Source organism: Chanodichthys erythropterus, chromosome 6, assembly GCF_024489055.1.
Source record: "Chanodichthys erythropterus isolate Z2021 chromosome 6, ASM2448905v1, whole genome shotgun sequence".
Classification (NCBI taxonomy): Eukaryota; Metazoa; Chordata; class Actinopteri; order Cypriniformes; family Xenocyprididae; genus Chanodichthys; species Chanodichthys erythropterus.
In genome coordinates this window covers 31,324,332-31,340,607 of record NC_090226.1, presented here as the reverse complement: position 1 = coordinate 31,340,607, position 16,276 = coordinate 31,324,332, and the positions used below count along the sequence as shown (strand labels likewise).

Here is a 16,276-nt window from a genome sequence, read left to right as displayed (position 1 = left end):
CAGCAAAATCCCCAGAGTTAAATCAACTCTGCTCAGAGTATATATGGTCCCTCTCTAAATAGAGTTAAAATAACACTGAAGCAGGGTTAAATTTAATAAGATAATTAAGCAATGATTAAGTAATGATTGTGCATTAGTAATGAACACCCCTCCACGAACCCCTCCACGGCGGACAGTAAGCCAAATACGCTTAACCTTATTAGCTTAAAGATTTTATGAGGAAACGAACTCGTGAAAGTCACAGCCCTACTAACTGCTTAATTATCTCATTACTTTAACTCTGCTTCAGTGTTACTTTAACACTATTTAGAGAGGGACCATATATACTCTGAGCAGAGTTGATTTAACTCTGGGAATTTTGCCGTGTATAGAAACAGTCAGACGCGAGCCTCTGAAACGAGACACAAGAGACGCACATTTAGGACTGCGCATGCGCATTAGCTTGATCCAGCCTGAATAATACAGTTTGTTTTTTTGTTTGTTTTTTTGTCATGATTCGAGCATTTAGAAACAAAATTTATGAGACAGTTGTTTTCTGATTTCATTAATGATTTCAAATATGAAATTTAATCGAAAGCTTGGCAAACAGCTTTGGAGATTTTGATGTTTCCCCATTCAAAGAGATAGAAGCTGCTCTCGGATGCCCGAAAGGCGTTTCAAAGATGGCCGCCGAGTGAAATGACTTGACATAAAGGGACTCTGGGTCCATTCACATGTAACGTCTAAAAACGTGTGGAAAGCGCGGCTGCGTGGCTTTCTCCTCCTTTCCACAAGCACTTGCGCTCCCGTGGCATCTGTTGTTGCTATGCAACCATGAACTGTGCTCTCCACAATGATGAGGAAGTATTAGCAAAGGATTAATTGATTTCTAGCCCTTGCATTAGCTTTACTACTAGATATAATTATGGAGATGAGAAATAAAACCTCGCCCTGTACAGATATGATCAGCTGTTTCATTGTTTTGAAATCGGCCATCACTATATAAGTCGTTATTTTGGTTTTTTTTGGCGCACCAAAAATATTCTCGTCACTTTATATTAATGTTGAACTACTGACCTCACATGAACTGATTTAAATATGTTTTTAGTACATTAATGAATCTTGAGAGAGGAAATGGCATTGCTCCCTATGCAGGCCTCACGGAGCCATCGGATTTCAACTAAAATCTGTAGATGAACAAAGGTCTTACGGGTGTGGAATGACATGAGGGTGAGTAATAAATGACAGAATTTTCATTTTCATTTTTCCCTAACAACCAAAAACATTGTTGAAAACTCTCTTGGCTTCCGTAATCCAAACGAAGCGCGTTGATGGGCGTGCTCTTGCTCTTGTCTGGGTGATGTGTGTGTGCACGCTTATCAAGGAGAAGTGCCCGTACAAGGTGTTCCGCCCTTTATTACATAATAAAGGGCCATACTTGGAAAAAACTTTCCAAAACTTATCCAAATCTGGAAGGAGTGTATTTGGCACAGAAATACTCCGTCATACGTCCAACACTTTGAAACTTTGGCCATGTTTAGCATGAGAATGTAACTCTTTAACAGTGTAAATAAGTCAGAATGCATGAAATAGCAGTATGAAAATTCACTATTTTAATATTTTATTTTATATTTAAATGTCTCTTTTTTATATATTGCTGTGAAGACCTGTATATTTTTAAATTACAGTGTGTTCTTTAGATCCGTCTCCCAAATGTTGCAATACAAGAGCAAGTTTTGGTATCAGTAATTCTCTATGTTGCCTGTAGATGCTGCCCCACACCTCTGAAACATTCTCACATACAGCCAGTTCTCAGTGACAGAAGAAAAGTACAAAATGAGACATTATTTATATATATATATATATATATATATATATATATATATATATATATATATATATACACACACACACACACACACACACACACACACATTTTTTTAATAAAAGGGGGTGGGGGGACTGTCTATTGTTCTGCTCTGTCTGTTAGACTTTCTTCTGTAGAGCACAAAAGATGAATATCTAGACTATGAATTCAAGTGATGAGGCTCTACACTGAAAAGGGTGTGTTGGATTTACATGACTTAATCTTTCCCACATAATTCAATTAAGTTAAACAAACATAATCTGTTCCATGACATTACTCAGTAATTCAATTTCACATATTCATTCACCAAATTTAATTTATTTTTGTTTCACAACCAAATTTTAGGACTGTACTAGCTAAACAAACTTTTAGTTAGTATTAGCACACGTTATCATTTTAAATTCTAAGAATTTAATGCTGCCTCAACAAAGCTGTCATGACAGGAGCTGTGCAGTCCACAGCCTAAGCAAATGCTCCACTCTTCTCCACAATATAATTGTAATTTAAATGGTTCTAATAATTACAACATAATATTAAACACGATTACACATTATCAAGTCTCCCCTTTTCTCATCTTGCTCAAAAACACAACACTTAATTTCAACATTTACTCTCTCTTGATTCAGTCATATGCAAAGCATGCTGGTAACCAACAAGCACAGTTTCAGTTAATGCAACACAAATTATTCATGTAATCCCAACACAAACAGATTAAGTAAACTTCAATTTGAACACAATCAAACAATATGTAGCAACTGTGTTGCTTTAGCTCATTTTAATCAAGTAATTTGAACAAGCGGCAAAAATCATTTCTTCAGTGTAATTATGTGTTCAAACATTTCATGAGAAACAAAAATATAGGCTATTTATTCACTCCATTTACTGTATTTACACATTTATTGCTAACATTGTTGTAAAATATTACTAAAAAGCACAAAAAATTAAATTTTATTTAAAATTTAATATTTTATTCACTCAAATAAATGGAAACCACTGATCATCTAATAATTGAAACCAAATTTATGCAGCGTTATTACTGTGATGCAATTTTAAAAATATGTAATTTTATTTATTTATCTGGATCTACACATACAAGCTCTCATATTGATTATTGGCTATTTCACTGTTTCACTATCAAGACTGTGACCGTCAGCTTTTAACTGTGGTCTGGATCTCTTGTTAGTTTAATGAGTAATTGATTCTGGTTTGTTCTCTTGTTGAATAGGCTGACTGAGGGCTGCTCTGCTTGTGTCTGAAGATTACATCAGTTTGTGTCACGAGGCATCTTTTTCCTCCCAAAAGTATTCGTAACTGTAGGAAAGAGGGAAAACCTTCATCTTTGCTATTCATAATGACGAACTTTGCAAGTGTCCATGGCAACTAAAGATAGAAAGATTACAAAATGCACCTTCACTACAGACATAGTATTCAGTTCACCAAAAATATAATTGTTCTCAGATACAGTTGACAACATGTATACAGCTGTCATGGATGTGGCTGTAATGAAGTGCACAATGAAAGGAATATCCACAGTCTTTAATCAAAATCCATTTAGGAGAATCACAAGGAGTAAAGATACACAACCACATAAACATCAACGATACCGGACAAAGGATTGAAACACAGGGCTTAAATACATGGGGAACATAATCAAACTGAACAGAAAGAGTTGTGAGGGACTAATAACAATCAAGGAAAGTAAATAAGAACTCAGGCATGCAGGTAAAACATGAACAGTAGAGAAAACTGAACATACGCTACAACAGCAATACACAATCTTTAAGTTTCTATTTTCACCTTTTCTTCCTAGCAAGCTGAAATGCTCAACCATTTTCCATGGTGACATCCACTTTAAAACACCCTAAGATAACATGGAATGTTTTATATTTGTTTATAACTTTATAGATTTTTTACTTGTTTATACAGATAATTCCTAATATTCGCCTGTGTTCATAGTTGTGCTGTATATCAATTCGCTTATCTGAGTAACTGAAACATAAGGTGCATTCATGCCATGTCCTATTTACTGTAATTACGAGATTCCAACTTGTAAAAAGCGTTCACGCCCTCATAGAATTCGTAATTACAACTTGTAAACTGGGAAATTTCTGAAAGCCTTGACGTATACCACCTGACCAGGTTCATTTACGCATTGATAGTGTTGCCATAGAAATGCATAATTCTAAGTCCAAGGGCATGAACAGCTCCGAGCAGAACGTCATGTGATGTCTTGAAATTACGGTAATTAAGACATGGTATGAATGCAGCAATACAACTGCAGGTGGTGACCATCACTTTTGTCACAAGTGATGTTCCCCCCCACATATTTAGATGTGAATTTGCCTCAAAAGATAGGGCCCTATCATACACCTGGTGCAATGCGGCGCCAAGCGCGATGCAAGTGTTTCTGCTAGTTTCAGCCTGAGGCAGTTTTCATTTTCATGTCCTGCACCACGTTGTTTAAATAGCAAATGCACTCACGCCCATCTGTGCACCCATGGGTGTGCTGGTCTGAAAACGAGGTGTGTTCAGGTGCATTGTTGGCGTGTTGCTATTTTGAGGCAACTGAAAACGACTGCACCATTGACCAACAAAAATGTGTTACTATGCGCCTAGAGGCGGGTGCACAACGTGTGTACGCTCTGCTGTTACACACACAAACATGCCAAATATTAAAAATAAAAGGATTACAATGTAAAAGATTATTATTGTGTGCATAAAGATAAAATGATTTGGTGGAATCCAGCTTGTCCCGTAGATGGTCTGTTCGCACGCCTTGCGTTTTCTCGCTAGAGAAGCTTTCAGTTTTTCTGCTTGCAAATTCTGCCACATAAATAGCAAATCCACCATAGCATGAGCGCAACTGGCTTTTAAAGGGAATGGGAGATGAGACTCTGATTGGATTATTTCATGTTACACCCAAAACACACCCTTGACTCATTAAGAGAATAGGGACAACCCTTTTAGACCATGCGCCGGTCGAGCCGACCATTTTTCCCACCATTAAACTAGCAAAAGTAGATTCGGACACACCCTAAGCGCACCTGCGCCATGCGCTTCAGACCATGAGCTTAGATCGTTAAAATAGGGCCTATAATGTAATTATATAAATGGCTCAAAAAAGGGCATGTGTTTGGATGGATGATGCAAAATTTTTAAACATCATTTTTGAATAGGAAGTGACTTCAATTCTTCATGGAAAACATCAACAAAATCTTCAAGATTTTTCAAAAAGTGTGACTGGATATGTTGTAGTAGCCTAATTATATAATTTTTTAATATTAATTTATTATCTATTTTCACAAGTTAAATTTGCAACTTTGGATAGAAACATAGCTGCGACAGTATAGCTGTATGGTTGTGAAAATGACTTTATAATATTATTTTACTGTAAAATTGTTGCAGTATTTGTATTGTTACTATTGTACTGATTACTTTGTATCCTATGCTGTACTGGACTTTTATTAATAGTGAATGTTTTGTGATAAACTCAAATCAATATTTCATGTCCGCATATTTATTTGAGTAGCCATGTAATAGGTGGGATGCAATTTTATTTTATGGAATAAAGAGCTTTTCACAACAAGGACGGTAACTTTAACGATAAACTATTATAGCTAAGCTGTCCTTGCTAAAAGCCGCTGAGAGACTAAGACAGGGACTTTGATTGCTTTCCTTTATTGCACAGACTGATATTTCTTGATGTTATAAGGTTTTGTGGTCAACAACAACAAAAAAACATCATCCCTGCTCACCCCATCTCCCTATCTTCAATCAGTGAACAGGTGACTAATGCTGCATCGCATGCTATCCGTCCTAAATAGTATTCAAAATTAGAATTAGTATGTCCCAAATCAAAAGTATGTTGAAATTATTATTTTAAAGATGATGCACTCGTATTATTATGAATGGAAGAAAGTGCAGCATGCAATAAGTACCGCCTTTTAAATAAAAGAGCCAATTGCTGTTTGGTAAAGTCATCGCATCACTGCAGCTGCCATTAGAAGCTCCGGTTGCTATAGAAACTGTTCTGAGACGCACACTTAGGACTGCGTATTGGCTGCTCCAACCTGAAAAATTTGTATGTAAGCATAAGAAACCACATTTATAATACAGTTGTCACATTTCATTGGTGATTTCAATTTTTTAATCTTAAGCTTGGTGAGGACCTTAGGAGAATAGCTGCCGGAGAGGCGTTTCAAAGATGGCCGCTGAGAGAAATGACTTACCTGAAAGGGACTCTGTTAATAGTCAGTATCTAACCTGGCAAAAAGATATTTAGTCAATGTTATCCACATTATATTTCATCTGCAACAACATTGTAAACTCATGTAAAGATACATTAGCCAACTTTAGCCAAAAGTGCAAACACATGAGGAGAGCATGAAAGACCCACAACTGACAGATCAACATACATTTCTCTCCGAAATGGTATTAAATTAAATTAAATGTGGAATGTGGAGGATTTTAACTGTGACAAGATGATTGACAGGGCAATTTAAACAGTGACAGACGCAAGTAGTATGTCCCAAAGCTTGCCTAAGCTTGCAAAAACACTCTTCCTATTAGTTAATTTATAGCATCAAATAAACATGAATGAACATAATAAGGAATGTTGTTTAAATTGCGAAAAGACATCAGTACACACCATTTTTCAAGTTCAAGTCCACCTAAGTTAATCTCCTAACTCCCCTGACTGCTTTGTCAGACAAAATGGCGGATTCGGCGTTATGACTGGTTAGATGGCCTGTCAATCAAACTCCTGGAGAAGGGCCAATTCTATGAGAATATGTCTATGTAACAAGGTTAGTAGATGTGGGAAGAAGGAGGCGGGAACCGGCGAACATTCAACAAAACTTTAATATAAAATAAACAAACAAAACGAAAGTAATGCCGGCAGACCCTCGCGGACGTCTGCCGGCCACATAAACATAATAAAACATAAAATAAAGTCCAGGCCTGGTCCTCTCTCGTCCTTCACTGATGTCGCTCCTCCTTTTATGCCTCCGGAGCTCCTCCGTGAGAGACTCGAGGCCGGCACGCCTCGCAGGTGACGCTCATTATCACTCGCGTCACCGGCCTCGCGCCGTTCCCTCACGGCTCTCGCCCGCCCTGCTCGTCACAGTCTACAACACAACTATAATGATAATGACACAGATATCGTTGCATCACTTTCACAGCAATCTTTTGCAGCTGATGAACGATAGAAATACTGACAGCCAATCAGAATCCGTCCTGCTTTACTGAGCTTGAGCAATTAAAGTGACAGATGACATAACCGCTGTGCAATCTTATAATAATCACGAAAGTTATTGTGCATTGGTGTGAACGCTAATATAGTTATCTTTCTTGGTGTGAACAGGCCTTAACTTGGCACTTATAGTGCCAACACATACATCCAAATGATCCCTGCAGCAAAAAGCATAAGCCTTAACTTTTGACGTGTCATTCTAAAGAAAGTATCGAGCCTCTAAAGGGACATTGTGAAGGAAAAATTATATTTCAATGCTTTTGCTCTCTCTCAAAATGTTTGTGTTCCCCCAAGAAACTGCGAGCGAATGCAAAATTCTGCGAGTTTCTCAGGGGAATGCAAAATGTTTGTGAGCATTGAAATATAGTTCCTCCCATCTCATATTTTTCCATCACCATGTTTTTGCGGAGCCCCTAAAGGGACATGTCTAACAGCCGTGCTAGTTGAATAAAACTGCAAAAAGAACATTGATATGCAGACATTGACTCGTTTTGCCAGTGTAAGTGAGGCAAACATCATGTACAGAGCTCTGACTGGAATGACCAAAGGTGAGTACTTTATTGTGTTTGTAGACCGGCAATCATTCTCCAATAACATGTTCCCAGTACTGCCTTATTACATTCTTAATAATACATTAGTTTCTTTATAATAGGCCTACTGATACTCAATAGCTATTTGGTGCCCTTTCATCTAGAAAAAAAAGATGTACGGGAATGATTTACCTTATCTACAGTATAAACATGATAATCTGAAATGTTTTTTATTTGAAGGACTCAATATGAGGGGAAGTAATACAACAGAAGGGGCTTTGTGCTTTGATTCACCATCCTAAATGAAGTTTTAATGCTTCAGGTGCTTTATTTCAAATCCTGCCACCAGGACGTGAATTAATCAATGTCCTAACAGTTTGTTTGGGACAAAGTCTTTTAGACTTGTTGGTCTAATCCAGTGACCAATGGTGGATTTCCATCTGGGCCAACATATTTTATTCAAGAGCTTGACTTACACAGTTACCAGCCATGTTGCCCAGGGCTTTTACACAGTCGCTCCATGCCACCCAGAGACAAAGCAGCCACTCTGTTCCATCCTGAAAACGATCTCCACGTAATAGCTTGTGAAGTGACCTCTAGTATCGAGAGGCTTTGCTTCTGCTTCTGTTTGTTAATGGTGTGCGTTTAGCTGGTGCATTTGAAATTGTTTCCCTCAGAACCTCTGAACTATAGGGTTACATCATCCTCCATGGAAAGCCAATCAGTGGAACGCAGTATGATTTTTGATACTTTAATTAGCAGCTGTAGCTCCGTTACATCATATTAGCCATCATATTTTCATTTCCAGAGACTGTCGGTTGCCAAGACCGAAAGATTTCCACAGAGGGCTAAGGGCTTTATTCATATTCGAAAATACTGCGTACTTCAATTGTTACAAAGCCATCCGAATGCTTTCTTTTGAAGCCTCTGCACCAAAAATCACTCTCTGAAACATTCTCGTACACTTCCCACTGACGACTTTGCAGTAGCAAAGAGAGCAAAAACCTGTAATGGTAACCATGGAAACAGTCCAGTCAGCCAACAGTGTATGTAGCCTTCTGGTGTTCATGGTGTACATACTGAGTGAGCCTCTCTGACTCAGACTCCCAACAAAATAACAACCATCCTCCAAACAATCCACTGCAACTTCCAGTACCACTGATCTACAGTTAAAACCAGCAGATCGTCTTGATCAGTTTGATAAGACAGACTGCACACGGCTAATGATGTCAGTCATTTAACAAGTATAATATATTGTATGATTTAATGATATAACAATGATGTAAATGCAGTATTAGGTAATATTATGAAATGGTTAAAACATGAAATGGTTAAAACAGCATGTATGTACCACACACACATACACATACACATACACATACAGTGCTCAGCGTAAATGAGTACACCCCCTTTGAAAAGTAACATTTTAAACAAAATCTCAATGAACACAAAAACAATTTCCAAAATGTTGACAAGACTAAGTTTAATATAACATCTGTTTATCTTATAACATGAAAGTAGGGTTAATAATATAACTTAGAGAACAAAATGTTCAGTTTTACTCAAATTAGGGTGGTGCAAAAATGAGTACACTCCACTGAAAGTCTCTGCAGCAAAGCTAAATTTTAGACTACAAATGTCTAATTTAACAAGAATTCAACCACAGGTGAGTCTAATTATTCATTACACAGGTGTCCAGCAGTCAGTTGACTATAAAAGGGTGTTAAAACCCCTTCCCATTTCATGCTGTCAGCAATGGCACCACATGGAAGAGAAATGTCACAAGACCTGAGAAAGAAAATAATTTCTTTACACCAGAATGGTGAAAGCTACAAGAAGATCAGCAAAGCTTTACTTATCAGTCAGAATACTGTAGCAAAAGTGGTACAAAAATTTTAAAAAGATGGAACTGCAACCATCTCACAGAGACGCCCAGGTCGTCCATGGAAGTTAACACCACGACAGAAGCGTCTTCTGATGAGCAGGGTTGAAGAAAATCGGCATGCAAGTTCACTGCAGTTATCTAAAGAAGCAGAAAGCCAAACTGGGGTGACTATTTCCCATGACACAATACGGCGTACACTGCAGAGGAATGGCATGTATGGGTGCCGTCCATGAAAGAAGCCTCTCCTAAAGCCCAGGCACAAAAAAGCCCGCCTAGAGTTTGCCAGGGCCCATGCTGACAAAGATGAAGACTACTGGGACTCTATACTCTGGAGTGATGAGACCAAGATAAAGCTTTTAGCAACTGATGGCTTCAAAACTGTATGGCATTGCAAAGGTGAGGAATACAAAGAAAAATGCATGCTGCCTACAGTGAACCATGGTGGTGTCAGTGTCCTTATGTGGGGCTGCACGAGTGCTGCTGGTGTCGGGGAGCTGCATTTCATTGACGGCTTCATGAATTCACACATGTACTGCTCTATACTGAAAGAGAAGATGCTACCATCACTCTGTCCTTGGTCGTCGTGCACTTCCAACATGACAGTGATCCTAAACACACATCTAAGGCCACAGTTGGATTTCTGAAGAAGAACCGTGTGAAAGTGCTTCAGTGGCTCCTGATCTGAACCCAATCGAACACCTATTGGGAATTCTGAAGAGACAAGTGGAGCATCACTCTACATCCAGCATCCAGTCTCTAAAAGAAGTCATTCTTGAAGAATGGAAAAAGATAGATGTTGCAAAATGTCGCCAACTTGTTCATTCCATGTCTAGAAGACTTGGTGCTGCCATTGAAAATCATGGAGGCCGTACAAAGTACTAGATGTAGTAGTTTTTGAAGTGGGGTGTACTCATTTTTGCATCACCCTAATTTGAGTAAAACTGAAAAATGTGTAATCTAAGTTATATTATTAACCTTACCTTCATGTTACACTGCAAAAAATGCTGTTCTTAGATTTTTTGTTTTGTTTCTAGTCAAAATATCTTAAAGTTCTTAAATCAAGACGCATTTTCTTGACAAGTAAAAATTATGTCTTGTTTTCAGGAAAAATAAGTCAAAATTAAGTAAGTCTTTCCTTAAAACAAGTAAAATAATCTGCCAATGGGGTAAGCAAAATAATCATTTAAAACCAAGAATAAGCTATATAATCTTGTTTTCAGTTTGGACAAAGATTATTTTGCTTACCCCATTGGCAGATTATTTTGCTTGTTTTAAGGAAAAAAGTACTCAATTTTGATTTAAGATATTTTGACTAAAAACAAGACAAAAATTCTAAGTAAGAACAGCATTTTTTGCAGTGTATAAGTTAAATAGATGTTATATTAAACTTAGTCTTGTCAACATTTTGGAAATTGTTTTTGTGTTCATTGAGATATTGTTTAAAATGTTACTTTTCAAAGGGGGTGTACTCATTTACGCTGAGCACTGTACATATATCTGTATATGTGTGTGTGTAAAATTACGTGCAATTATTCACTTATTTTATCATTTATTCATTCAATTATTTCCAAATTAGTTGTTTTTATTAAATTATTGTTTTAATAAATAATTTATTAATGTCATTATTTTATTTTGAGGACTTTGACTGTAGTGGTTAGACACTGACTGATTAGCACTGGTCAGCGCCACGGCAACGGACAACAAACAAGGTAAATAAAATACTTCCATTAGCATGAAAAAAAAAAAAGAGAGAAATTCGGTTTCACCCTCAGAAAAAACTACGTCAGCAAAACAAACATTCCAAATAGTTATTTTCATGCTCGACTAATTACAGCAACCGAGTCTTGGAATTCCAGAAACCTTCCGTAGTTCATTTCCAATCCCACCACAAAATTTCCCTGTTCTGATCATGTAGCCCTCTGCAGTCATACTGTCTTCATCCGGGGCGCTCCCACGAAACCCAAAGCCGAAGCCCCCGTTGAAACAAAAGCAAAACATAGAAGCCAAATGCAAATTGCAGCAGGAGCCAGATTATTTGCATGTCTCTACCAAACACAGCACCAGCAGACTGTGTCACCGCACACTGCCAACCTCCCTTGTGAATTACATAATGCGTTCTGACGTGAGCTAACGTTATTCGGCTGAGATCCTCATGCTACGGTGTTCCCTGGTGCTTGGCACCTTTTTTTTTGGAACGCATGATGATGTCACAATCTGAACGCACCAATTCATAGCAGAACCTCAGACTGCTGTTTGCTTTTGAGGAAATGTCTCTATCTCCAGCTGAATGCCTTTTTTTTAGGATGGTTTATAATTTTGGCATAACGTGCTGAATAGGTAAAAGGCACTTGTAAATGATGTTCTTTTGTCAAATCAACTAGTTAATGTAGTTCAGATAACATGATATTTTGAGTTTCTGTTGATTAAACCAATCGCCTTCATTGTATTAACTCTATTTTTTAATTTCAATGAACTCAAAATTCGAAGGCAACCAGGTAACTTACTTTTGTTTTAAATCGTGCCACATACAAAACAACTTATGAATGCAGCCAAACAATTCATATGGACTGATGTAATATTCATCCACACTGTCAGATCCTCTGCTGTGGTTTCCCTAGTGGACACAATGGAAATTTCAGGGGAGGTGAATCAGTTGCCATGGCAGCCCATCCAGCCAGTGTTTTTAACAGCGTTACCTCCAGACTGGCAGGAGAAGCTCTGGGAAACTCACTCGTACAGTTTGCAGATAATATTTGCTCTGACACGCCACGTGATTCCTCCTGATCTCAGCGGACTGGATTTTTAGATGGTGCGCTTTGACAATGCTAATCCCGAACCATGAATCATTTAAAGCTTGTGACAGAGGCGGAAATGTCACGTCCCCTGGATTTGTGCACACGCACAAAATTCAGTGTGCTAAACGGAGCATTAGATATGTGTCAGGGGGAAAAAAAAACGGTGTCTCTTTGAATGTTTCTCAAAATCTTTATTATAACAGATATTTTGTAGAAATGTTCTGTGAGATAAATACGTTATATTCAAGAAGACGTTCTTAAGGTCTTGAGGTTCGTCATGCATGACTAGAATACATCACAAGTATGAAAGAGCCCTGTAAACATGACCACCGAATATTAATAAACCTGTGCACGTGAAGAAAGCACAGAAGTATATGTTTCTCTCAGGATAATTTGGCACATCTACAGTAAATATACTTTACGATAATAAGGTTACTGTCTTGAAACTGACATTCCAGATTGAACAAGTGAATGAAATGAAACGAAGCAGATCACGAGAATCACAGTTAAGCTACATACAAAACATTTATCCAAAGCAAAAGTCACTTCTCGTCATCGGTCTACTATATAAAACGTTTGCTCAACCTTCAACACTGCAAAATATGTATCCAAAGATTTAATAAATAGCTTCTCTTTTTTTTTTCTTTTCTTTTTTTTTTACATACATAGTGAAACCTCTTTGGAGGTCCACTGTGGAAGAAGAGGTTGACATTGCTAGTATACCATTAACACCACCAGTAGGCTACTGGGTTAAGCGGGAAGATACTGGTTTGATGTTAATGGTACCATTCGCTCAGTCTATCGAATTGCTTCATTAGAATCAAAAAGAAAGAAAGAAGTAGAGCCCGATCTCTTTAATGAGACCGAAACCCTGTCATTGCACATATCTCGGAGTATAGTTTGGAAAACACAGTATTCCTTCAAGCCCCCCCTGGGCCATTCTTCCGGACCACCGGTTCAGTCCGCTGCCCCGTCACACTGTAAACCCTGGACAATGGAGTTAGGGAGAGGAGAATGTGTGGAGTGCTTGTCGCCAGATGGGAGAGAGAGAGCCTCTTCACAATGTCTTTGGATAAACACATCAGAGAGGTTAAGAGTCTTTGGGTCCGTTCACGCCGACGAGGATTTCTCTGTGCTCTTGTCCAGTGCTTCGCCATCGTTTTCTTCTTCAATGACTGTTAGTGAACAGAGACACAAGGGTTGATGATGAGAGACCAACTCACAGATCAGCTATTGTCTCACGCTATGCACTGGCACAAAGATGGAGATTCCATGTTGCCATGAATTTTAATACAACAGAAATGGCGCAATACATCACTGTATCACAATCGCTGTCTATCGAGAACCGAAGCGTTTAAGCGCCAGAAAACTGATTATACTGCACGTGAAATCGTCTGACACATCATTTTCGCCACATTTCGTGCGTAAAGGCATAATCGAGAAGCACAACATGGAATTTCGCATCATCTGCGCCATTTGTTTGTGTAATAAACAAAGGCTTTGTCCGTTACCTCTTTTGCTTCTCCCGATCTGCCCGAGCTTTGGTGGTCGTTTATTCTGGTTGCCACCGAAAAAGTTGTTGGTGTCTTGAAGGCGGCAGGTGAAGGAAAGGTGTTCCTCGTCCCCGTCGTTGCCATAATGAGTCATTTTATCCTCGTTATACGGTAACACATCCGACATGCTGTATGAACTAACCGCGGCTACTGTATGTTCAGCCGAATCGATAGCGCGAGGTGAATTTTGTCGAGCGAATCCTTCGGCTGTTTACCTCTATCGCACGTGTCTCCGCGAGTGGATGTCTGGGACGCGGGGCGAATACATGTAATTTCCTCCTTTCAGCTCGCGCCCGCTTCAACTATCCCAAATTTCCCAATGTTGGAATTCTCGAAATGTGAGTGGACGCTCGCGGAGGAATGCGCCTTTGCGCGCTCGGGGCTTTTCGGCGGCTGGAGCGTCGTATGGAAAACCTGAGAAACAAATGCAAATTGGGAAACGATGCAAAACAAAGATCCCTGATGGAGAATGAACGTCACTGAGGCGCGGGCTTCCTCTCCAGCTCTTTCAGTGCAGCTATCGCCAATGTTAATCTTGGGAAATTTCCAAGCTATTTGTCCATGGAACAAGATGCCTCCAACGTGTCACTGACAAATAAAGATGATCTTTTATTATTTAATTCTAGTTTACTAGAATATTTCTATGTTGATTTTACATTTTGAGACAAAGTTTATAGAAAATGATCTTTACAAAATTGCTGATGTAATAATGACTCTAAAATTGTCATGTGGCGTAACCATCAAATAACTCTCACCTTGAATACCAAAATCATCATCATCAACTTTTTCAAACATATGTTTCCCAAATATAATGTTTTTATGAATGAATTTTGAATAGAATAACAAAACTGCTAAAAACAAAAACTTAATATATCATGGACAAAAAAAACACCCTCAGAATAAAGTCAAGAGCCACCAAGATTAGGGAAAAAAATCTATCTATCTATCTATCTATCTATCTATCTATCTATCTATCTATCTATCTATCTATCTATCTATCTATCTATCTATCTATCTATCTATCTATCTATCTATGATAGGCCTGATTGACAGTGTTTCACATTTTTAATCTGCTACCAAAATGTTAAGAAAACCGTTAAAGGGTTAAGGCACATGATTGTGTAAATCAATCACCAGTGGGATTAAATGACTCCGTTTAATAGCATTGCGAGTCATCTACATTTTGTAAGACCTCATATCTTAGTTGTAGAAAGAGCCTGTTCTTATTTCATCCTTATTACACGCTTTTCGGTCAAAGCCTGAATAAACAGAATATAATATTAAAACGTCTGCAAATCACAAGAGAAAGCAATGTGGGATGTTTTTCCCCCCTCTGTGCATAAGTTTTTATTTTGTAATATCAGAAGCTGGAATGATGCTGCAGTCATACTGGCACAATCTGGATATGAGCTGAGGGGGTTTGTTCCTCTGTCCAAGATTTTGAGAGTATAATCTTCTGCACTGGGCACAGTCATAACCTTTCCAGGATTGAGCAGCTTCATTGTCAGACCACTGCAGAAATATCCATCCAGCAGGATGGAAGCGAGATGCACTGCTTCCTCCCATCTGTGAATGAGAGGCCATTTTGTTCTGTTCTGTCTGATCTGAAAAGCTGAAATGGTGAACACAGTTCAGTTCTTGGTTTTCTAAAACCAGCCTATTTCTTTCCAGAGAGGTCATTTGAACGCTTAGGCTTCATATAGTTCAATATCAAGAGGAAAGATGAAGAAGACAGGCTTAGTGTGCTTGGAAATGATGTGTTGACAGACTACAGCTGTGATTCTCAACTGGTTCTTAGATTGTGACTGGAATCGCAGTCTGTGACGTCAGTATCAAAAGATGCAGGATGCATCTCATATTCCCTTTTAAAGTCGGCATGAAACGGAAGTTGCGCTGGTCTTTTCTTCCCTATTGTAAGTGAAACGCCTTCTCGAACAAGAAAAATGTAGGATGGGACTTGATTTTGTTCATGGGGAATTGATTGGGTGGTTGTGGTATTGGTGGATCAGATGTGAGTGACAGGTTGCCCCGCCCTCATGCCAGTAAACACATCATCAGAGAACAGAAGAGATGACGCTGCAAGAGGGAAGGGAAGTTACTTTGATTAAAGATCACGAGGCACATTCATTTAAAAACAATATTGATGTACATGGATAAATCATTTAGAAGAAATACTGCAATATCCTTAGTACTGCAGTAACTACATGTCAACTAACTCTCAGAGTATTAGTAGACTGTTAGGGTAAGTTGACATATAGTTAGAAAGTTACAGTCAGTATAATGTCTGTTGGGAAGCATCAAAATAAAGTGTCAGCAGATATTAAAGTGTTTTAGGTCACATAAAAATGAAAATTCTGTCATTAATTACTCACCCTCATGACGTTCCACACCCGTAAGACCTTGATGAACATCTTCA

General features: G+C 38.4%; 1 protein-coding gene across 1 annotated transcript; it reads right to left on the bottom strand.

Annotated features, from left to right (window-relative positions):
• Window positions 1–12,533: 12,533 nt before the first annotated feature.
• camk2n1 (calcium/calmodulin dependent protein kinase II inhibitor 1) lies at window positions 12,534–14,230 on the bottom strand. The gene is made up of 2 exons (XM_067387491.1): window positions 13,819–14,230; window positions 12,534–13,482 (listed from the first exon to the last, which is right to left on the bottom strand). Exons 1-2 carry the CDS (start codon window positions 13,985–13,987, stop codon window positions 13,418–13,420), a joined length of 234 nt encoding a protein of 77 aa, XP_067243592.1. The 5' UTR covers window positions 13,988–14,230; the 3' UTR covers window positions 12,534–13,417.
• Window positions 14,231–16,276: the final 2,046 nt, after the last annotated feature.